Here is a 24,058-nt window from a genome sequence, read left to right on the forward strand (position 1 = left end):
TAAAAGGGATGTTTAGATTCCTTGTAATAGGAATAAAAGTGATCCAGATTTTTTTTTTTTTTTCTAAACAGTGAAAAAATTAATAAAATTAAGTAAAATAAATAAGAATTTTTTTAAAGCGATCTGTCCCGATGAGCTCACGCGCAGAAGTGAACGCATACGTGAGTAGAGCCCGCATATGAAAACGGTGGTCAAACCACACATGTGAGGTATCGCTGCGATCGGTAGAAACGAGCACAATAATTTTAGCCCTAGACCTCCTCTGGAACGCAAAACATGCAACCTGTAGAATTTTTAAAACGTCGCCTATAAATATTTTTGAAGGTAAAAGTTTGACGCCATTCCACGAGTGGGCACAATTTTGAAGTGTGACATGTTGGGTATCAATTTACTTAGCGTAACATTATCTTTCACAATATAAAAAAATTGAGCTAACTTTACTGTTGTCTTATTTTTTTATTCAAAAAAGTAATTTTTTTCCAAAAAAAAGGGCGCTTGTAAGACCGCTGCGCAAATACGGTGTGAAAAAAAGTATTTCAATGACCGCCATTTTATTCTCTATGGTGTTAGAAAAAAAATGTTTTTGGGGTCTAAGTAATTTTCTAGCAAAAGAACCTGTTTTAAAAATGTAAACCCCTAAATTCCAAAACGAGGCTAGTCCTTAAGTGGTTAAAGATGAGTCAATGTTGAAATGTTATTTTTTTATTGAACCAATAAAGAACATGACACAATAAAATGATAAATGCAGCAATAAATGAACTTGTCAATCACATATTACAGACCATGTGTATATAAGAACATTAACCATGTGCTATGGGACAATAATCCTAGATGGAATAAAAACACTTAAAAATACACAATAAAGTGGTGATTGATGGTCACCTACTGACTTGGCACCATCCACAGGCAGTTTGACTCTTCAACAAGTCACAGAGGTTGAATTCAACATAATTTTGCTTCAGTTAATTGCAGTATGGAGGATGTTTTTCCGGTCTTTTGAAGTGTAGTTTGGGGGGGGGGGGGGGGTTAGGCTCTTTGCACGCTTTCTTTCCTCTTTTCTGTTCATTATTGAATAAGCCCATTCATGTGACAATATATTTCTGTGTTATTTCTGATGACAGCTCTGCCGGAGGATCCCCGCATTACAGCCGAGACATGGGTGGAAAAAGGGACAAAGACTACAATCAGCTGTGAGGTGCCCCGGGCATTCCCTCCAGATGATATCATTACAGTGTTGTCTGTTGAGGGTTATCCTAATATCAGTGTCACTGGGAACGTGTTCGGTTCAATCGATCTGGATAGCAATGAACTACCAGCAGCTCAGCATAATTTGGTCTGTGTATCTCAAGTGTTCAATGCCTCCAAGCAGAGCAATAAGCACATATATATTTATGGTAAGTACATGTTCCTCACTATAGTATACACATTGTCATCCTTTTCCACTTCCTTAAAAAAAACAAAAACACAATTTTAAATTTGTATTAATTCCGCCATGGGGGAAAAAAATTAATACTGTAGCTGCTGTCTTTTAATAAATGGACACTTACCTGTCCAGGGAGCCCACAATGTCGCCACCCCAGACAATTTTCGGATTGGCATTCGACATTCATCATAAGGGAAATCGGCAGTGAAGCCTTTTGGCTTCACAGCTGGTTCTTTACTGCTCATGCATGAAGCGTGCTGCACTTTCTAACTGGAACGGCGGCAGAGGAAGGAGGAGGGGGGCCGAACTTCAGAGGGACAGCATAGTCTCCCGGAAGTGGGGAAGGGTACCTCTCAAAAACAGGTGCCAATTCCCCCTCCCCCCTGAAAAGTACCAAATGTGGCACTGGAGGGGGGGAGGAAGCAGATAAGTGGAAGTTCCACTTTTAGGTGGAACGCTGCTTTAACCACTTACCAACCGCCCGCCGGCAGAATGGCTCCTCGGCGCAAATCGCTGTAGCTTTAAAGGCAGCCGGTTTAAGGGGTATAAAGGGCACACAAACATGCCGACTGTGTCACTGAGGACTCAATGCCTCTACCCGGCGGCCGCAATATCTGCCGGGCATCCATGATCACTCCTGACAGGGCCAGAACGCGGATGTATGTATAGTCCTGAGCGGTGCTCAGGGATTTGTTGTGAGACACAAAAGATATATATATATATCCAAATTACCAGTGGTGCCGTATTAAAATGGAACCCGGGCCGCAATTGACCCATGGCTGGACTTTGAACATGCCTGCCCTAGAGAATAAAATAGTGGTAGTTCCAATTTTATGTCACACATATTATTACTGTAAAGGTCTAGGAAACACAAAATGTAAGTAAAAAACATGCTAAAGTGCATTTTAGGAAAACCAAATGCAACAAACTTCCTAAATTTTGGGGAAAATACTGTATCTATTGGTGTATAACATGGACTGGCATATAACACACACCTTTTAAGAAGGAAGTTTCAGGGGAAAAACATACATTTTAAATAAAGAACTTTGAAGCAAAATAAGGGTCAGTGCCCATCAATGCAGCCTCACCATTGCCCATCAATGCAGCCTCACCATTGCCCATCAATGCAGCCTCACCATTGCCCATCAATGCAGCCTCACCATTGCCCATCAATGCAGCCTGATCAGTGCCCATCAATGCAGCCTCGCCATTGCCCATCAATGCAGCCTGATTAGTGCCCATGGTGCCCACTGATCAGGCTGCAATGATGGGTAATGGCGAGGCTTCAGATGGGCACTGATCAGGCTGCATTAATGGGCTTTGCCCATTAATGCAGCCTGATCAGTACCCATCTGCAGCCTCAGCAGTGCCCATTAATGCAGCCTGATCAGTGGTCATCTGCAGCCGCAGCAATGCCCATTAATGCAACCTGATCAGTGCCCATCTGCACCCTTGCCATTGCCCAACATTGCAGCCTGATCAGTGCCAGATTACATAGAGGGATCTCCTGTGTACTCTGTGCTCGCACTCACACACAGTCCTGGATTGGCTCCTATGATAGACAGAACACTGGTCCAATTCCAGGACGTGTGACTTCTATCCTATAAGCCAGTCCAGGATGCGGGACTGTGTGTGACTGTGAGCGTTGAGTAAATAGAATATCCCAGCTTTGTGTAATCTGGTGGCACAGTTAAGTTTTTGGTTTTTTTTTTCAGGGCAGTAGGAGGAATCTGTGCTGCACAGGGTGATTAGGGAACACCTAGCACACCTTGTACGCACGCCTATGGAGACATCCAGGGTCTAAAAAAACCCTGAATGCCTCCTCTGAGCTCCACTGAATGTTTTGTAATGCAGATCACATTGTGAAACATTACTTCCTGTTTTAGCTAGCCAGGACAGACAGACCCAGAAGTGACGTCATAGGCGTCACTTTCCAGGTCACAACAGAGCAAACTGTCCTGCAGATATTGCAATTCAAATGATTGGAACAAGCCATTTACCATTGACAGGGGTGTGAATGAATGAATGAATAAAATACTTGTATAGCGCACAATGCGAACTGAATCGCCTCTGGTGTATGCAATGATCAGCTTTTATTTATGTGAAACCCCTCAAAAAAGCTGTTGCTGTAACTGTTTAACCACTTCCCACCCGGCCAATGCACATATATACGGCCGGGTGGGAGCCATCTACTTCTGATAGGACGTTCAGGAACGTCCATCAGAAGGAGCGGGATTGCGCGCGCGCGTGCCCGCGCAGCGGCGCGATCCCGATGTGCCTGTGTCACCCGGACACGGCGCATCTCAGATTGGCAGGAGGGCTCTGTGATTGGCCCTCCTGATCACATGACGGCCGTGTCCAATCACGGCCGTCATGTGATGTAAACAAACAGCCGGTTGCTAGGCAATCGGCTCCTCCTCTCCTCACACAGAAGTCATCGCTGAGGAGAGGAGAGCAGATCGCTGCAGCCGGCTGATGATCAGTGAGTATGAGCTGTTTTTACAGCTTTTTACTCACTGATCATCAGTCTAATGTAAACACACAACACACTACACAGTGTAAACACACCACACAGTATAAACACAATGTCCCCACACATGTCCCCAAAACATACATGTCCCCAAATAATAAAAACACATGTCCCTAATAATAAAAACATGTCCCCCACATATGTCCCACTAAAATCACATGTCCCAATGATTATCTGCACACATATGTACATGATCATTTGCGTACATATGTCCGTGATCACACAAACCAATTATTATACACTTAACGGATTTTTTTTTACCAAAAACATGTAGCAGAATACATTTTGGCTTAAATTTATGACAAAATTAGATTTTATTGGATTTCTTTTAAAATAGAAAAAAGAAAATATAGTTTTTTTTCCAAATTTCCACTTTTTTTGCGCTTATATCGCAAAAATTAAAAAACTGAGTCGTGAATAAATACCACCAAAATAAAGCTCTATTTGTGCGAACAAAATGATAAAAATGTAATTTGGGTACAGTGTAGCATGACTGCACAATTGTCACTGAAAGCGCTAGAGTGATGAAAGCTGAAAATTGGGCTGGGAAGGAAGGGGGCGAAAGTGCCCTGTATTGAAGTGGTTAAAATATGCGAACAGGCTAAGGGCCCGTTCACACTGTGTATTCGGTTGAAGCATAGCAAAGCACATTAACCACTTCAATACCGCCACTTTTACCCCATTCCTGCCCAGGCCAATTTCCAGCTTTCAGCACTGTTGCATTTTGAATGAAAATTGCGCATGCAATGCTGTACCCAAACAAAATTTGTATCATTGTTTTGAGGCTGATAGCGCTTTCTTTTGGTGGTATTTAAAGAGGAGGGCCGTTTAAAAAAAAAAAAAGTCAGCAGCTTCAAACACTGCAGCTGCTGACTTAATAAACACACTTACCTGTCCAGGGTGCCCGCGATGTCGGCCGCCCGAGGCCGACCCGTCCCTCGGCTCTCGGGTCCCGGCGCCGCCATTCCCTCTAAGGGAAACAGGCAGTGGAGCCTTATGGCTTCACTGCCCGTTTCCTACTGCGCATGCGCGAGTCCCGCAGCACTTTCTGAATGGGACGCGCTGTGTTCTGGAACACACAGTTCCCAGAACACAGCGCGACCCATTGCCCAGAAGACGCCGCGACGAGGAGAGAAGACAGAAGAACTCCGCAGAGGAGGAAGAGGAAGATTAGGATTATGTGCCTAGCAACAGGCATTTCTGGTAAGTAAAAAAAAAAAAAAATTTCATTTTTTTTTTTTAGACTTTTTTGTAATTTTTAATATTTTTTTGTTTTCAGGGTGGCCCTCCACTTTAATCACCACTGGGGTTTTATTTTTATTTTTTGCTAAACAATTGAAAAAAGACCAAATAAAAAAAAAATTATGTTTTTTTCATTGTTTCTGTTATAAAATTTTGTAAATAAGTAGTTTTTCTCCTTCACTGATGTGCGCTGATGAGGAGGCACTAATATGCAGCACTAATGTCCACTGATAGGTGGCACTGATACGCAGCGCTAATGGCAACTGATAGGCAGCACTAATGGGCTCTGATAGGTGGCACTGATGGGCAGCCTTTATGAGCACTGAGAAGCATCAATGATGGGCACTGATAGGCAGCACTGATATGCAGCACTAATGGGCACTGATAGGCAGCATTGATGGACACTGATAGGCAGAATGTGGTTAAGTGTGTTGGTATGATTTTATGTTATTCATTCATTTTAAACGGAACCCCAATGTACCTTAGGATGGATGTGCACTGCACTGTAATGCGTTACTGTGTGCTGCCAAAAAATATTGCAAGCACAACTCTGGTCCCTTATGGGAACACACTGAATAAATAATTTCATAAATGACCTTACTTTCACTTTAACAACTTGACCGCTGGAAGATTTTACCCCCTACTTTAACTGGCAATTGCACGGTCATGCAACATTGTACACAAATTACATTTATATAATTCCTTTCACACAAATAGAGATTTCTTTTGGTTGTATTTGATCACCACTGGGGTTTTTTATTTTTGCGATATAAATTTAAAAAAAAAAGAAAATTTTGAAAGAAACAATATTTTATATTTTCTGCTATAAAACATATTCAATAAAAAAAAATCAAATTTCTTAATGAATTTAGACCAAGATATATTCTGCTACATGTCTGGTTAAAAAAAAAAAAAAACCCAATTAGTGTGTATTAATTGGTCTGCATGAATGTTATAGGGTCTAGTATAAATACTTTATTTTTTATTTTTTTATATACTAGTGATGGCGATGATCAGCGACTTATAGTGGGACTGTGATAGTGTGGCCGTCCATCTAACACTAACTGACACTGGCTGGGGGATACACTGACTGACATCAATAGTGGCAGTAATAGTGATCACTGGCAATACTATACACTGTCATTGTACTAATGACACTGGCTGGGAAGGTGTTAACATCTAGGGGCAATCAAGGGGTTAAATATGTGCCTAACTATGTGTAATGTGTGTTAGGTGGTGCTTTTACTAAGCGATCTTGCTGTTTTTTTGCCTGCTTTGTAGGGAATAAAGAAAACAGCAAGATCGCCTGTCACTATTTGGAGCTTTGTGTTGTTTACAACACAGAGCTCCCTTTCCATAAATAACAGAGCCAAAACAGCGGGTGCCAGCGATCAATCCTTGGCAGGCACTCCGACTGACTTGTGCTGTGACTAATCACAGCACAGTCGGGGTGGTAGGCACGCCCCCTAGCCAGAAGTGCTTGATCATGAATGCAATACTTGATCACTTTGCCTCAATACTTCTAAGTGAGGCAGTTGGCAAGCGGTTAATAGATTAGGATAAGAATAATCTAAAAATAATAATATTATCTACATCAAGTTGATCTGTTTTACATGCATTACTTAAAAGATTTAACATTCCTTTTAGGTTTTTGAAAATAAATGTGGACATGGTTTTGTAAAATTGTGTGTAATCTGGGTGGAATTTGCAAAGATAAAAAAAATAAGACTTTTTTTTTTTTTTTTTTTTTTTTTTTTGCAGAACCTCCTATGGTGAACCTCACAGTGTCCAGTAAGGTTGCAAACCTGGGTGACATGGTGACCGCTGACTGTAATTTAATTCAGGGTAATTCAGATAACTTTGATCTGTCCATAAGTGTGGATGGAAAAGTAGTCAAGAGGGAGGAATCCCCGGACCTGGCTGAAAATATCACCATAACAAGAAGAAAACCAAATCTTACTGTTACCTGTAAAATATTCATTCGGGACAATAATAAAGAGCTACTTACAAAAGAAGAGACCCTCACCGTGCAATGTAAGTGTCTTGTGACATAATCAGGTTTTTTAATGCAGAAAACACTACCGATATTCATCAATGTTTCTTAAAGAATTTGTTACTTCAACATTTCGTTTTTTTTTTGCTATGTGTATGCTGTACCATGTATTTTGTGTTCTGTTCCTTTTGTACACCTTTCTTGATCCTGCCATTCTCCTTTAATCAAAGGAGCACAAAGGAACCCTTTCTTCTCATATGGCCCTTCAGCAGCAGCCATAAGTGCAGATCTACTACTGGGCTTTCTTATTAGCTTGCCCAGCATGCAGACATATAGGAGCACCCTATTTTATTTGTAAAGCGTGGGTTTCCTCCGGGTACTCCGGTTTCCTTCCACACTCCAAAGACATGCTGGTAGGTTAATTGGCTTCTGTTCAAAATTGGCCCTAGTATATGAATAGGGACCTTGGATTGTGGTAGGGCTGAAACGATTAATCGATATTATCGATAATAATCGATAATGAAAATCGTTGTCAACGATTTTCATTATCGATTAGTTGGTCCGCACCTTCTTCCCTGCCGGTCCATAAGAATCCTGTGTATCCTCCTGTGTCCTACGCATGTCCTACGCATGCGCCACGTCCGCGAGCATGCAGCTATGCCTGCTTGTATTCTGCACCCAGCTGACGTCCCGCCAGCAATGCGCCTGCACTGCTTTCAGCTCCTCCTCCCCCCTCTACCCAGCAGCCTTCCGATAGACCCGCCGCAGAGCGCAGGCACGGCAAGCCCTCGCCAGACCGCTTTCCAGCGCTGCCGTGACTGGAGGGTGTGCTCTGCACATGCATCCATCTCCCGGCTTTGTGTATCCTCCTGTGTCCTACGCATGCGCCACGTCCGCGAGCATGCAGCTATGTCTGCTTGTATTCTGCACCCAGCTGACGTCCCGCCAGCAATGCGTCTGCACTGCTTTCAGCTCCTCCTCCCCCCTCTACCCAGCAGCCTTCCGATAGACCCGCCGCAGAGCGCAGGCACGGCAAGCCCTCGCCAGACCGCTTTCCAGCGCTGCCGTGACTGGAGGGTGTGCTCTGCACATGCATCCATCTCCCGGCTTTGGGGTGCCCTTCGCGCCATTCAGAGGAGTCGGACGAGTCACGTGTGGCGGGTCTGGACTGAGACTCTGCCCCACACCAGGGGTGAGAGAACTCCAGACACCGGAGGGGCGGGAGGGAAGCACTGAGAGGAGGTGGGCCAGTGACACCATGTGAGACGGGAAGAATGTGTCATCTATACTGGGGGGGGGACCTGTGTGTGTGTATATTGTCCCCCTTTTTCATTTTTTTTTTTTTTTACCTTTACACATATATTCTATATATAAACAATATTTATAATTCTTCTTTTTTTATATATATATATTGTCCTCAATGTATACTTTCTATGGAATAAAGGAGGGGGGGGGGGGTATTTTATATGTCTATTATTATTCTCTTTATATATACACATACTTGTATGAATAAAGCAGGGAATCTGACATTCGCCATACTTTCTTTGCGGGTAATTCTCCCTGCCCCATGTGTGTCGCATGGAGGAATAGTACCGCATCATTGGTGTTTTATTCTGCAGTTTGAGTGTAACACTCAGTTTTTTCATTATTACTTTTAAATAAATGGAAAAATGGCATATTACATTTTTTTTTTTTATGATTTTATCCTATTAATCGATTAATTGAAAAAATAATCGGCCGATTAATCGATTATGAAAATAATCGTTAGTTGCAGCCCAAGACTGTGGGCTCCTTGAGGGTAGGGACGGATGTGAGTGTGCAATGTACAGGGACAGGGACAATTGTAGACACTCACTCAGGTTGAACCGGATGGACTGGTGTCTTCAACCTTACTTAAGCCTCATACACACGATCGGACTTTGTACAAACTTTCCCATGGATTTTTGTACAAAGGGGCATCAGCCATGAACTTGTATTGCATACACACAGCAGGACTTTTTCAGCCAACTTTCACCAAATCATGTGGTTGTTCTGCTCTTTACCGCCACCTTTGGTCAACTTCTGTATTGTCTGATCTTTTGCATTGGTTCTGAGCATGCGTGTTTGTACTTTGTACAAAGGTCCTATGGTTTTCTGTACACACGATCGGACTTTGCTCCATCGCATTTTTGTTGCTGGAAAGTTTATCCGTTCGCACAGCCAACAAAAGTCCGACGAAAACCAAAAAAGTTTGTCTGATGGAGCGTACACACGGTCGGATGTTGCCTTAAAACAGCTCATTTGCATGTTTGTTGTCAAAAAGTCAGATTGTGTATATGGGCCTTAACTATGTAACTGATTTAAGCAAATGTAAAATTGGCCAAAAAACTACTAAAGTTTATATTTAAGTCACTATCTTTGGAGCTGTTGATCACCAACCAGATTAATGCTACTTGTGTAGTATATCCTCTTTGTCCACATGATGTGGGTGGTGACAATTGCACTTTAAGAGAAATAATGGTTCCAAATAAACATTTGATGTCTCTCCAGTATGCTACATTTAGAATTGGGAAATTTTACTTTATCATACAGGATTTATATAGCACCGACAGTTTACACAGCACCTTACAACTTGACGGTAGACCGTACAAATACAATACACTTTAATACAGTAGGAATCAAAGGGCTCTGCTCCTTAGAGCTTACAATCTAAGAGGGAAGGTCAAGATATGCAAGAGGTAATAACTGTTGGGGATGTGCTGATGGAGAAAGTAAATGTACAGTTGTTAGGTTTGGGCCGGATAGTCTTCTCTGAAGAGATGAGATTTCAGGGAATGTCTGAAAGTGGACAAAGTAGTAGAAAGTTAGACAGATTGGGGTAGAGCATTCCAGAGGATAGGAGAGGCTCTGGAGAAGTACTGAAGGCAAGCATGGGAATAGGTGACAAGGAAGTTAGAGAGCAGGAGGTCTTGGGAGGAGTGAAGAGAACGATTAGGTTGGTATTTTGAGAGTAGGTTAGTGATGTAGCTGGGAGCCAGGTTGTGGATGGCTTTGTAAGTTATTGTTAGTATCTTCAATTTAATTCATTGGCTGAGTGGCAGCCAATGGATGGATTGGCAGAGGGGTATAGCAGACACTGAGCATTTTGTGAGGTGAATGAGCCTAGCAGCAGCATTCATAATGGACTGAAATGGGGTTTGCCTATTTAGTGGTAAGCCAATAAGGAGGGAATTGCAGTAGTCGAGGCGAGAGATGACCAGGGAGTGGATTAGAAGCTTTGTGGTGAAATTGGTTAGGAAGGGGCGTATCTTTGAGATGTTGTGGAGGTTGAGGCGGTAATTTTAAGTAGTGTAAAGGTGTAAAGGTTAGTTCGGAGTCCAGGATTACACCTAGGACCTTGGCGTGGGGGGACAAGTTGATAGATGGGGGAGGAAATATCATGAGCTTGGTTTTGGATAGGTTGAGTTTGATGAAGTGATGTGACATCCAGGCTGATATGTCTGCTAGTAAGTTGGTAATGTGTGAGGAGACAGATGGAGAGAGCTGGGGGGTGGAAAGATAGATTTGGGTGTCATCAGCGTAGAGATGATATTGAAAGCCATGGGAGGCAATCAACTGACCTAGGGAGTTGGTGTAGATTGAGAAAAGGAGAGGTCCAAGAACAGAACCTTGTGGGACCCCGACGGAGAAAGGAAGAGGAGAGGAGGAAGTAGAGTTGTAAGTTACACTGAAGGAGCGGTGGGATAGGTAGGATGAGAACCAGCGAAGAGTACAGTCACGGAGACCAAAGGAGTGGAGTTTTTTGAGGAGGGGGGGGGGGTGGTCCACTGTGTCAAAGGCAGCAGAGAGGTCCAGGAGAAGCAGTACAGAATAGTGTCCGTTGGTTTTAGCCATTAGTAGGTCATTTGTGAGTTTAAGGAGAGCAGTTGCCCTGGAGTGTTGAGGGGGCGAAATCCAGAGTGAAGGGGATCAAGAAGTTTGTTCATGGTCAGATGGTTGTAGACCAGAAATATGTAAAGATACCTGATCTCCAGCTCATCTTGCCCCAGTGCTAGGGCACTGCTCTGGACCCTTGAAGTGCGCAATTCTAAAGTTTAATTATTCAGCTTACAGGAGCTTCTGCACAGAACATGAAACTTTGGGCAGACGTCTGTGCACTGCAGATCACTGAAAGCATTCTTTCACAGCCACATTGCACTACACCAGTGGTTCTCATTCTCTGTCCTCGGGTACCCCCAACAGGCCATGTTTGCAGGTTTTCCTTTATCTTGCACAGGTGCTTTAAATCAGAGTCAATGGTGTGGTATTTTGGACAGCTATTTTAGAGAAATTCCCAAAATATGGCCTGTTGGGGGTACACCACAATGCACATTTGATACATTGAGGTGTACTGCAGCAACACTGTGTTAGCCAGTCCATTTAAAATGAATGGTCTACAACCTTATTATCTTATTGCATGAAAAATATGCAAAGTGCCCCAATGCACACAATGCGCTGTGGTGCCACCATCACAGGTGCTTTGTAGCGGTGCATTGGTACCAATCAAAATGAACCGAGAGATGGGTCCTGGCCCAGCAATCTCAGAGTCTGTAATGCCATAAATTTTAATCAGACAAGTATAGCTCAGTATAGAACTATAACATGATATTGCATGTAACTATGTAGCATAAACTAATTTGGACCTTTAGAAATTAAAGTTTATCATATATATCGTCAATAGTTTGTAAATACCTGACCATCACACCAACTTCATGGCCAAAAGTTTGTGGACACCTGACCATTACACCAACTTCATTACCAAAAGCATGTTCGCGAATTATTGGGTTCGGGTGTTTCCAGTAAATGATACTGTTAACGTTACAGCACATTTTGGACAATTTTACACTTCAAACCTTATGGCAGATGGTTTGATAAGTTTAGTGTGGAAGAATATAAATGACCTGCACAAATCCTTGCCCTCAACTGTGTTGAACATCTATAGGATTTATCAGGGCCCTCTTTAATATTGATTGGACCGCCCCCCCCCCCCCCCCCCCCCCATGCAATTTCGCTCTCCACCTTCTCTGAGACATACAATAAATAGCAGCAAGACTTAAAATCAGTTTACTGTATCAGATCAGGCAGCGATTGCTTGCCAGAGGTTACAGCATATCATTACTGCTTACTGACTGGTTGCTAGAGGTTACAGCACTCCTTAAGGCTCACTGATTAGTTGCTAGAGGTTACAGCACATTTCTGCTTGTTGATTGGCTGCTAAAGATTGCTGTACAGTAATACTGCTCACTGGTTGCAATAGGTTACAGCACATCTTCTCCTCACTGCAGGGGGGCATGATATACCAATGAATGCTGCCTTTATTTACATATCAATGCCGCTGGCCTCATCTATTTACATATGAATGTGACTGCTATTTACATATGAATGCCAGTATTTATATGTAAACACAGGTCTGCAGGTGAGTCATCTGTACACAACAATAGGGCAGAGATGGGCAGCATTAGTAGCAGCACAGGACTAAAACGTCAAGGGAATGTAAACTGGGATAGTTGGCAAATATGAGGCAGCTGATTTGGGCCCCACAACAATGACAGGGCCCAGGGCAGCTGCCCCTTTTACCCTGCCTTAAAGACGGCCCTGGGATTTATTGGAAAGCTTGTGAGCCAAGTCATTTTGTCTGAAATCAATACCTATTCTCACAGTCTTTTGACTGAATGGGCATAAGTTCCTACAAAGCCTTTTCTGAAAAGGGGGGGGGGGGGGGGTGATATTAATGACTTTAATATTAATCATATATCAATGACTATGTTTTTTTTGGAATGAGATGTTTAATACAATAGTTGTGATGGTCAGGTGTCAATATAGTGTAAATTCTGCGTAATCCAACATGGGTCTTGCTAAATTTAATGAGAATGTTAAAATATAATGGGTCTTCTTTGTTTTCTTATGTCACAGATCCACCAGAGTTCAGTGAGAGTTCCTGTCCGGACTCTATCGTTTGGGTAGAGGGAAAGGAAAGGATGTTTGGCTGTAGGTCTGAAGGGAACCCAACTCCTGAAGAAGCGTGCACCTTGTATCTTACAAACTTGTCTCTGCCAACCACAACAACCTTCTCTGCAGAAAGAAATATGTCTGGAATCTATACATGCCAAGCATCAAATCTTAAAGGAACCGTGAATAAATCTGTGGGAGTTACAGTGCAATGTATGTATATACTATCAAACAATGCATTTAGGATTGTATTCTTTAAGTAACTGTGGTCATACCTGAAGTTTCCTTATAAGTATAATGATTTAATGACAGGTTTCAAATTGGCATTCGTTTGACTGTTTTCCTTATTTTTAATTTATCTTTAAGGCCGATTGCTGCCATAGTCTCCAAGACACCCAGGGCTAGCAATGGCTGCCAAGCCTGCACTCGGGATGAGCTCAGGCTTGTTCACACCCTAGTCCAAACCTAACTAAGCTATGCCGCTAAGTAGCTGTCAATGTACTTAGCCAAACATAGGTGGGCAGGCACTGTATTCCCCACCCTGCAGCCGCATGTATACACACTACTTTTGATTATTTATGATTATGATTGGTCAAGTACATTGCCCCCTTTCTTAAACAGCCAGATGATTGGCTGGTGTTTGATAGCTGCTCAGTCCTGCACCCACCCCCGACATCACCGCAAAATTGTGACAGCTAATCTCTCTCCCCAATGCAGTTACAATAGCTGACAGTTTCATACACTGAGGGGCTCTGGCAAGCCTTATGATCTACTCAATGTGAAATTCTGCCTCTCCTCTGTCAGTGTCCATCAGTGCTGATGCCTATCAGTGCCAATCAGTGCCACCAATCAGTACTGCCTATCAATGCCAATCAGTCCCACCTATCAGTGCTTCCTATCAAAGCCAATCAGTGCCACCTGTCAGTGCCAACTATCAGTGCAAATCAGTGTTGCCAATCAGTGCTGCATAAGGGTGCCCAACAGTGCTGCCTATTAGTGCCAATCAGCGCCATCTATCAGTGCTGCCTATCAGTGCCCATCACCATTGCCCATTAATGCCAATCAGTGCCACCTATTAGTGCCCATCAGTGCCAATCAGTGCTGCCTATCAATGCCCATCAGTGCTGCCTATCAATGCCAATCAGTGCTGCCAATCAGTATCAGTGCTACCTATCAATGCCATTCATTGCCCATAAGTGCTACCAATCAGTGCCTATCAGTGCTGCCAATCAGTGCCCATCAGTGCTCCCTATCAGTGCCAATCGATGCTGCCAGTCAGTGGCACCTATCAGTGCCAACCAGTGTTACCTATTAGTGCCACCTATCAGTGCCCAACAATGCTGCCAATCAGTGTAGCCTATCAATGCCAACCAGTGCCCATTAGTGCCGCCTATCAGTGCTGCCAATCAGTGCCACCTGTCAGTGCCAATCAGGGCCCATCAGTGCTGCCCATCAGTGCCAATTAATGCTGCCAAATAGTGCCAACCATTGCTGCCTAACTGTGCCACCAATCAGTGCCTATCAGTGTCCATCAGTGCTGCTGATCAGTGCCCATCAGTGCTGCCAATCAGTGCCAATCAATGCTAACCACCTGTGCTACCTATCAGTGCCCATCAGTGCTAGCAATCAGCGCCAATCAATGCTAACAATCTGTGCTATGCCGATTAGTGCTGCAAATCAGTGCCCATCGGTGCTGCCAATCGGTGCCACCTAGCAGTGTCAACACCTATTAGTGCTGCCAATCAGTGTCCATCAATGCCCATCAGTGCTGCAAATCAGTGCCGCCAATCAGTGTCCATCAGTGCAGTGAGTAAAGGGATGGGATGATGAACTCTGCAGCCAGGCACATCGTCCATGGTGGGGCACAACTAAAATCCATTGATGTTTAATAATGCCACATGCTGATCTTTAGTATAATAGGTAATAATCACACTATTATTTACAATAAAATAAAATAAAATAAAGTGTCAGTAAAATGCCTGCCACTAAGCACTTACATGTTCCCACACCACATAAAAAATAAAAAAATAAAAGAAAAGTGTCGCCCTAACTTACTAATCAATAACTTAACAATAATGGTGAAACCTTCTAATGTATGGAAATCTCAATAAACTTCAATATTACCACAATACCGGTCTCTGTGATATGCAACTTCACATCCAACTCAAACTGAGAACAAGACATAACAAACTTAGCAGGGATGGTGGAAACCCCTCTACAGATAATTGCAATACAAATTAACTTCACATGCAACAATATTTTAGTTGGGAGGTTTACACCATTATAGCACTTTGGAATTTCATATTTTTTAGATTTTTACACTTAATTGTATATGTTTTAGTCACTATTATAATGTGAATTATTGCACTTGAAGTTAATTTTCCACCACCCCTGCTAAGTCCATGTCTTTATGGACCTTGCTTTGTGCACTGGTGCACAGTCATGTTGGAACAGGAAGGGGCCATCTGCAAACTGTAACCTCAAAGTTGGGAGCATGAAATTGTCCAAAATGTCTTGATATGCTGACGCCTTAAGAGTTCCCTTCACTGGAACTTATGCCGCGTACACACGACCGGACTTTTTGACAGGAAAGGTCCGACGGAATGAATCCATTAGAAAATTTGATCGTGTGTGGGCTCCATCGGACCTTTCCTGTCCAAAAATCTGATGGACTTTAGAAATAGAGCATGTTTCAAATTTTTTCGCCGGAACTCCACCGGACCCAGTTCCTATCGAGAAATCCGCTCGTGTGCATGCTAGTCCGATGGACAAAAACTGACGCTAGGGCAGCTATTGGCTACTGGCTATGAACTTCCTTATTCTAGTCCGGTCGTACGTCATCACGTTCGAATCCATAGGACTTTGGTGTGATTGTGTGTGGCCAAGTCCGTTCATTTAGAAAGTCCGTTGGGAAGACCATCGGACCTAGTCCATCAAAAAGTCCGGTCGTGTGTACGTGGCATAAGAGGCCAAGCCCGACCCAGAAGTGTTGAAGCTGTTGTAGCGGCAAAGAGTGAGCCAGCTCAATATTGAACCCTACGGACTAAGACTGGGATGCCATTAAAGTTCATGTGTGTGTAAACGAAGGTGTCCCAATACCTTTGACAATATAATGTGTGTGTGTGTGTGTATATATATATATATATATATATATGTATATGTATATATATATATATATATATATATATATATATATATATACACATGCATGTGTGTTTTAGCTTTGAGGTGCACACCCTAATGCAATAGGCTGCGCACGCCAATGACCCTGTCCATTTTGCCACCAGTGAGTTCCCCATAGCAGCATTGTCTGCAGGAGTCTGAATCAAAACTGTAAGTACAAACACACATCACAAGTTGTATGAGACATGAGAGCCTGATAGGAACTTGCCTTGCCCAGCCCTGATTAACCGCTTCAGCCCCAAGAGGATTTTCCCCCTAATGACCAGGCCATTTTTTTTTTTGCGATATGGCACTGCGTCGCTTTAACTGACAATTGCGCGGTCACTGTTGATGTTGTTTTGTGCTATAAACAAAAAAAGGCTTGGATTTGAACATATTGGTTTGTGATATAATTTTGCCTATTGACAAGGTCCTGTTGCATGTAAAGCAGATTTTCTGATATACTTAATTTTAGTTTTAATTATCATGATATAAAATAATGAATGTGGGGGCTTTTTGGTGGGCGTGATTTTTTTTGGGGGGGCAGCATTTCATTCTTGGGCCCAGGCAGCACAATGTCTTGGGCCAGCACTGGTCTCTAGGTTAACTTCATAGCCATAGTTATCTTAGGCCGCGTACACACGGGCGGATTGTCTGGCCAACTAAGTTCGTCAGACAATCCGACAGACAGTCCGTCCTACTTTTGAATGAACGGACTTGACCACACACGACGAACAGACAGTCCGCTGAAAGCTTGCGCGATGACGTGTACGGCACGTACGACGGGACTAGAAATTCGACGTCCAATACACTGCAATGCAACCTTCGGCCGTGTAAATCCTTTCTGAGCATGCGCCATACTTAGTCGGAAATTTTACGGAAATTCCGAAAGACTTAGTCCGCCAGACTGTCCGCTGAAAAAGTCCGCTGAAGCCCACACACGAGCGGATTGTCCGCTGAAACACGTTTCAGCGGACTAAGTTGGACGGACAATCCTCTCGTGTGTACGCGGCCTTATGGATACTTCACATATACAGAAAAGGTTGCATCCATTAAGACCGGGAGGTAAGTTGTTCATGTGTCCAGGTTCCCCATGATCTGGCCAATTCTATAAATATTTGCAAACTTTTTTAAAATCTAAATTTGTTCTTAAATATTTTTTGAATCATCTTTTGTTTTTCAGACCCACCGGAAATACCAACAGTGGACATTTCGACAACATCAGCAATTAGTGTAGGAGGGTTTGTCAATTTAAGTTGTCATTCAGATGCTCTGCCTCCTCCTACATACAGCTGGGAAATTCCACCTCAGGCTCAGGTGGACTTCTTCCAAGACAACAGATCCATCACCATTAGAGAAGCATCATTGTACCACAACGGAACGTACACCTGTCATGTCAAGAACAAACATGGCCATTCATCCACACCACAGGAGTTAGAAGTTAAACGTGGTGACAATGGTAGGCATTAAAAGGGATCTCATTAATAGCCTACAAAGTTTACATGCAGCACCACCTCATGGTAAAATTGGATACTGCATTGTAACTAACCTAACTAACCTCATTGTGTCTGACTGGTCAGACTTCTGTAGGTGGGGGTCACTAAACCCAAGGGTTCCATGGAGGAAAAGTTCTATTTAACCCCTTCTCAATGTGTAATGAGTGAGGGAGACTCTACAAACCTATTTAAAATATAACTCCCCCTACCAGACCATGTTTCACGTTACGCCCATATTTAGTGTAGAATGAAAATGGTCAGTCCGCACAGCCCCCAAAATTCCTTTCCGTATTGCAGGATCACAGGGTTCTTCTTCCCACTGCATCCTATCAATTTTTAAATTGTCTCTCTGTCTATGCAATAGTGTTTTTCATTTAAAGGAAGTTGTGAATGAAAATGTGACAAGTCCCATCTGCCACCACAGCGGAGGCACTGTAGTTTTCAATGGAGAATAAGTGCGGAGATGTCACCGCATTTGTAGCTCATTGATACTTCCTCCAACTCTGTAACTGAAGGTTGCTGGAGGAAGCTGAAAGAAGAGTTGCAGGAGCCAGAGTATCACACTGACGATCCACTCATCATGGGTACAGTGCTTTGTAGGCTCAAGTACAAAAAATAATGTACTAATAATAATATAATAGTAGTGCACATTTTTGTTTTTAACATTGTATTAATGACATTGGCTGGGAAGGGGTTAATAACTGGGGCAATCAATGGGTGACTAACATGTGTAATATGCGCTGCTTTTACTTACTGATCTGGCTGTTTTTTTCTCTCTGCTTTTCAGGGAGAAGAAACAGCTAGACTGCTGTTCACTGTACACAGAGTTCTTTGTTTATGTAAACACAGAACTCTGTGTGTGATTGGACACAGCTGATCAGCAGGTTTCAGCCAAAATCATTGCCTAAAATCTGCTTCAAAACAAGTGCTGTGTACACTCTCACCACGGGTTAGCAGGGGGAGCACATTTGCGTGCCCCAAACCCAGAAGAAGGCTGGAAACTTGCATGTACATTGCCCTGTACTTGCCACTGGCTCACAGTATATTTACTGTGAGTGGTTGGTAGTTGGTTAAAGTAATACTCCAAGCAAACAGTTAAAGTATATATGAACCCTAAACATGTTTGTTTCCTTTGTTCTGTTAAAGCCCCCAAAACTGCCCCCTTGTATCAATTCCCATATCGCCTGTATGCAGGCAGCCATGGCTGTCACATGCTGGACATCAAATATGTACACTTGCCAACAGTCCCGATTTTCCCGGGACAATCCCTATTTTTGGACCCTCGTCCCAATTGGAGCCCGTCGATGAAAATCCTGGGATTTCGCTTTTGTCCCAGAAATCGACACTCTTTTTGGAAAAAAACGCAGCAGGCTACAAAAAGATGGTTGCCGCAGCGAGATCTCTTTCCAGCTTTCCCGGTGTGTTCAGTGGAGAGGGGTGGGGCCTCTGTGCAGCCAATTGGCTTCTCTCTTCAGTGTACAAGTAGACAATTCTCTTGTACACTCAAGCCGACTGGTGCAGAGTGAAGAGTCCCTCCTTACATCAGGTGCCCCCAGCAGAGTCCCTCCTTACATCAGGTGCCCCCAGCAGAGTCCCTCCTTACATCAGGTGCCCCCAGCAGAGTCCCTCCTTACATCAGGTGCCCCCAGCAGAGTCCCTCCTTACATCAGGTGCCCCCAGCAGAGTCCCTCCTTACATCAGGTGCCCCCAGCAGAGTCCCTCCTTACATCAGGTGCCCCCAGCAGAGTCCCTCCTTACATCAGGTGCCCCCAGCAGAGTCCCTCCTTACATCAGGTGCCCCCAGCAGAGTCCCTCCTTACATCAGGTGCCCCCAGCAGAGTCCCTCCTTACATCAGGTGCCCCCAGCAGAGTCCCTCCTTACATCAGGTGCCCCCAGCAGAGTCCCTCCTTACATCAGGTGCCCCCAGCAGAGTCCCTCCTTACATCAGGTGCCCCCAGCAGAGTCCCTCCTTACATCAGGTGCCCCCAGCAGAGTCCCTCCTTACATCAGGTGCCCCCAGCAGAGTCCCTCCTTACATCAGGTGCCCCCAGCAGAGTCCCTCCTTACATCAGGTGCCCCCAGCAGAGTCCCTCCTTACATCAGGTGCCCCCAGCAGAGTCCCTCCTTACATCAGGTGCCCCCAGCAGAGTCCCTCCTTACATCAGGTGCCCCCAGCAGAGTCCCTCCTTACATCAGGTGCCCCCAGCAGAGTCCCTCCTTACATCAGGTGCCCCCAGCAGAGTCCCTCCTTACATCAGGTGCCCCCAGCAGAGCCCCTCCTTACATCAGGTGCACCCCGCAGAGCCCCTCCTTACATCAGGTGCACCCCGCAGAGCTCCTCCTTATACAAGGTGCCCCCCGCAGAGTCCCTCTTTACATCAGGTGCCCCAGCTAATTCTCGCCTTACTTCAGGTGCCCCCAGGGATGCCCCTCCTTACATCTGGTGTCCCCAGCAGAGCCCTTCCTTACAGCAGAGCCCCTCCTTACATCTGGTGTCCCCAGTCTACTTGTACACTGAAGAGAGAAGCCGATTGGCTGCACGGATCAGAGGCCACCCCCTCCACTGAACACACCAGGAAAGATAGAAAATGGAGCTGCCGCCAACCCTCACCCCGTGTGTCCCAAGAGAGGGGACAGTGATGTAAGGAGGGGCTCCACTGGGGACACAAATGTAAGGAGGGGCTCCGTTGGGGACACCAAATGTAAGGAGGCACTCCGCTGAGGACACTGATGTAAGGATGGACTTCGCTGGGGACACTGATGTAAGGAGGGGCTCTGCTGGGAACACTCATGTAAGGAGGGTCTCAGCTGGGGAACCAGATGTAAGGAGGGGCTCCACTAGAGACACCCGATGTAAGGAGGGGCTCTGCTGGTGACACCAGATGTAAGGAGGGGCTCTGCTGGGGACACCAAATGTAAGGAGGGGCTCCACTAGAAACACCAGTTGTAAGGAGGGGCTCTGCTGGGGACACCAGATGTAAGGAGGGGGTCCGCTGGGGGCAACTGTTGTAAGGAGAGAATTCACTGGGGGCAACTGATGTAAGGAGGGACTCTGCTGGGGGGCACCTTGTGTAAGGAGGGACTCTGCTGGGGGCACCTGATGTAAGGAGGGACTATGCTGGGTGCACCTGATGTAAGGAGGGACTCTGCTGGGGGCACCTGATGTAAGGAGGGACTCTGCTGGGGCACCTGATGTAAGGAAGGACTCTGCTGGGGGCACCTGATGTAAGGAGGGACTCTGCTGGGGGCACCTGATGTAAGGAGGGACTCTGCTGGGGGCACCTGATGTAAGGAAGGACTCTACGAGAAATGCCTGGTGTAAGGAGGGACTCTGCTGGGAATGCCTGGTGTAAGGAGGGACTCTGCTGGGAATGCCTGGTGTAAGGAGGGACTCTTCTGGGAATGCCTGGTGTAAAGAGGGATTCTACTGGGGACACCTGGTGGTATTTGGTGGCAGGTGATGTGGCAAGTGACACGCTCAGGGCTCACACTGATTCTGCATTATGGTGAGTTGAACTATTTAATTTCATATTACAATGTAATAATAGAAATAATGCACTTCAATCATCCTGACACCAAAACAACCATGGTGCCATGATGACTGAAGCATCAACACCAAGCGTTTGGGGTATCTTTATCTGCTGATTGTTAAACTTTCTGGAATACACATATTTCTATTGTGGTGTAGGGTTTGGGCCTGCTGTCCCTCCATCCCTCTTTCTTTTCTTCTTTCTCTCTATTTCCCTCCCTATTTTTTGCCTTCTTTCTTTCGTTCTTTCTCTTTCCCTTACTTTCTCGTCCATCCCTCGTTCATCTCAAACTATAACCACAAACACTTTTAGTCACTCCCCTTTAAGCCACATTCAATTTCCAATTTAAACCATGCCCATTTTTCGTTGCCAACTATGAACATGTCTGAATGTGTTTATCTCCATTGCGTGGGGGTGGGAAGATTTGTGCATTACATTTATGGCAAGACCAACAAATGTTTTCTGTACTTGCTGAAAATGTTCTGACCCTGAAAAATAAGTTGCAATATATTAATATTTTTGTTCTCAGGTTTAGGTACACTCTAAATACACTGTTAAAATACATATAGTACCGTATATACTCGAGTATAGGCCGACCCGAATATAAGCCGAGGCCCCCAATTTACCCCCAAAAAAACTGGCAAACTTATTGACTCGTGTATAAGCCGAGGGTGAGACATGCCTGTCCATCCCTGTGTGTGTGTCCGTCCATCCCTGTGTGTCCGTCCATCCCTGTGTGTCCGTCCATCCCTGTGTGTCCGTCCATCCCTGTGTGTCCGTCCATCCATCCCTGTGTGTGTGTGTGTCCATCCATCCATCCATCCCTGTGTGTGTGTGTCTCCATCCATCCATCCATCCATCCCTGTGTGTGTGTGTCTCCATCCATCCATCCATCCCTGTGTGTGTGTGTCTCCATCCATCCATCCATCCATCCCTGTGTGTGTCTCCATGTGTGTGTGTGTGTGTGTGTGTGTGTGTGTGTGTGTGTGTGTGTGTGTGTGTGTGTGTCCAGCCTACCTTTGTCCCGAGCCTCCGTCCCGTGCCTTGCCTCCTTGCCTCCGTCCCGTGCCGTGCCTTGCCTCCTTGCATCCGTCCCGTGTCGTGCCTTGCCTTGCCCCCGTCCCGTCCCGTCCCGTGCCGTGCCGTCCCGTGCCCTCTTCGTCGGCGGCCATTGTAAAGTTCAAAAGCTGCGCCGCCGCCTTCGCCTGTGATAGGCGGAACACTGAATTTCCCAGCAGCCTGTGTTCCGCCTATCACAGACGTCGTATCATCCTCGTCCGTAGTACGAGGATGATACGATGTCCGTGATAGGCGGAACACAGGCTGCTGGGAAATTCAGTGTTCCGCCTATCACAGGCGAAGGCGGAGCCGGAGGCGCGGCTTTTGAATAGAATGGCCGCTGTCTGTCTGCTCGACACGCTGATCGAGCGGGCAGACAGCGATGACTCGAGTATAAGCCGAGGGGGGCACTTTCAGCCTCAAAAAAGAGGCTGAAAATCTCGGCTTATACTCGAGTATATACGGTATATGTATTTGCTGTTTTTCCTACCTAAAGATTTATAATTCTTTGCAGCCTATACAGGCATTAACTTGAGGACAAAGTGCTTGGCCAAGTGGGCATGTGGGCAGTATGGATTAGGTGAGGGGGTCCAATGCTTGTCTGTCTCCTCTTTCCTGGGCTGCCAGCCTGCATGCTCAGATAAGGGTCTGGTATAGAATTTGGGGGTGTCTCGTACCATTGTTTTTGTGTGGGCTCTCTCCATTAACATCTACATAAGATCCCCATCTAGGATTAGGGTCTGGTATGGATGAATGGAATTCTCGGCCGCTTTGTTACAAACAGGAGGTGTCATTTTGTCAGCAATTTAACCACTTCCTAGCCATTACCTGTATGTCCTTGGGTTGAAGTGGTTATAACAGGACCATGGCTATAGCTGCAGTCATAAACTCGGTATTAACCACTTCAGCCCTGGAAGGTTTTATCACCTTAATGACCAGGCCATTTTTTGCGATACGGCACTTTGCCACTTTAACTGACAATTGCACGGTCACGCGACGCTGTACCAAAATAAAATTGATCTCCTTTTTTTCCCTAGAGACAAAAAAAAGCGACAATTTTGAAAAAAAAAAAAAAAATATATATATATATATATATATATATATATATATATATATATATATATTCTTTTTTTACTTTCTGCTATAAAACATATCCAATAAAAAAATGTAAAAGATCAAATTTCTTCCTCAGTTTAGGCCAATAAGTAATCTGCTACATATTTTTGGTAACAAAATTCCAACAAGTATATATTTATTGGTTTGCACAAAAGTTATATTACAAACTAAAGGATAGATATATGGCATTTTTCTTTTCTTTTTTTACTAGTAATGGCGGTGATCAGGGATTTTTAGCAGGACTGCGACATTGCGGCGGACAGATCGGACACCAGAAACTTTTGACACTTTTTTTGGGAATCAGGGACATTACTACAGTAATCAGTGCTAAAAATATGCACTGTTATGCACACACACGATCAAAATTCTTGTCAGAAAAGCCTTGGGTGGTTTTTCTGATGGAATTCCACTCAAGCATGTGTTGCCTACGCATGGTCACACCAAATTCTGACCCTCAAGAATGCGGCGACATACAACACTACGTCGAGCCGTGAAAATTAAGTTCAATGCTTCCAAGCATGCGTTGAATTGTTTCCGAG

At 44.6% G+C, this 24,058-nt stretch overlaps 1 protein-coding gene across 1 annotated transcript in view; it reads left to right on the plus strand.

The window, feature by feature from the left end:
• LOC143961063 (intercellular adhesion molecule 1-like) overlaps positions 1-24,058 on the plus strand; it is an 88,442-nt gene that overhangs the window by 60,650 nt on the left and 3,734 nt on the right. The window contains exons 4-7 of the mRNA XM_077470204.1: positions 1,122-1,394; positions 6,957-7,229; positions 13,120-13,368; positions 17,501-17,776. Coding sequence (XP_077326330.1) covers positions 1,122-1,394; positions 6,957-7,229; positions 13,120-13,368; positions 17,501-17,776 — 1,071 coding nt within the window. The remainder of the gene's footprint in view (positions 1-1,121; positions 1,395-6,956; positions 7,230-13,119; positions 13,369-17,500; positions 17,777-24,058) is intronic.

The sequence above is a fragment of the Lithobates pipiens genome, unplaced genomic scaffold (assembly GCF_037356315.1).
Source record: "Lithobates pipiens isolate NorthernLeopardFrog02 unplaced genomic scaffold, aLitPip1_a1.2 Scaffold_8, whole genome shotgun sequence".
In the NCBI taxonomy this organism is placed as follows: domain Eukaryota; kingdom Metazoa; phylum Chordata; class Amphibia; order Anura; family Ranidae; genus Lithobates; species Lithobates pipiens.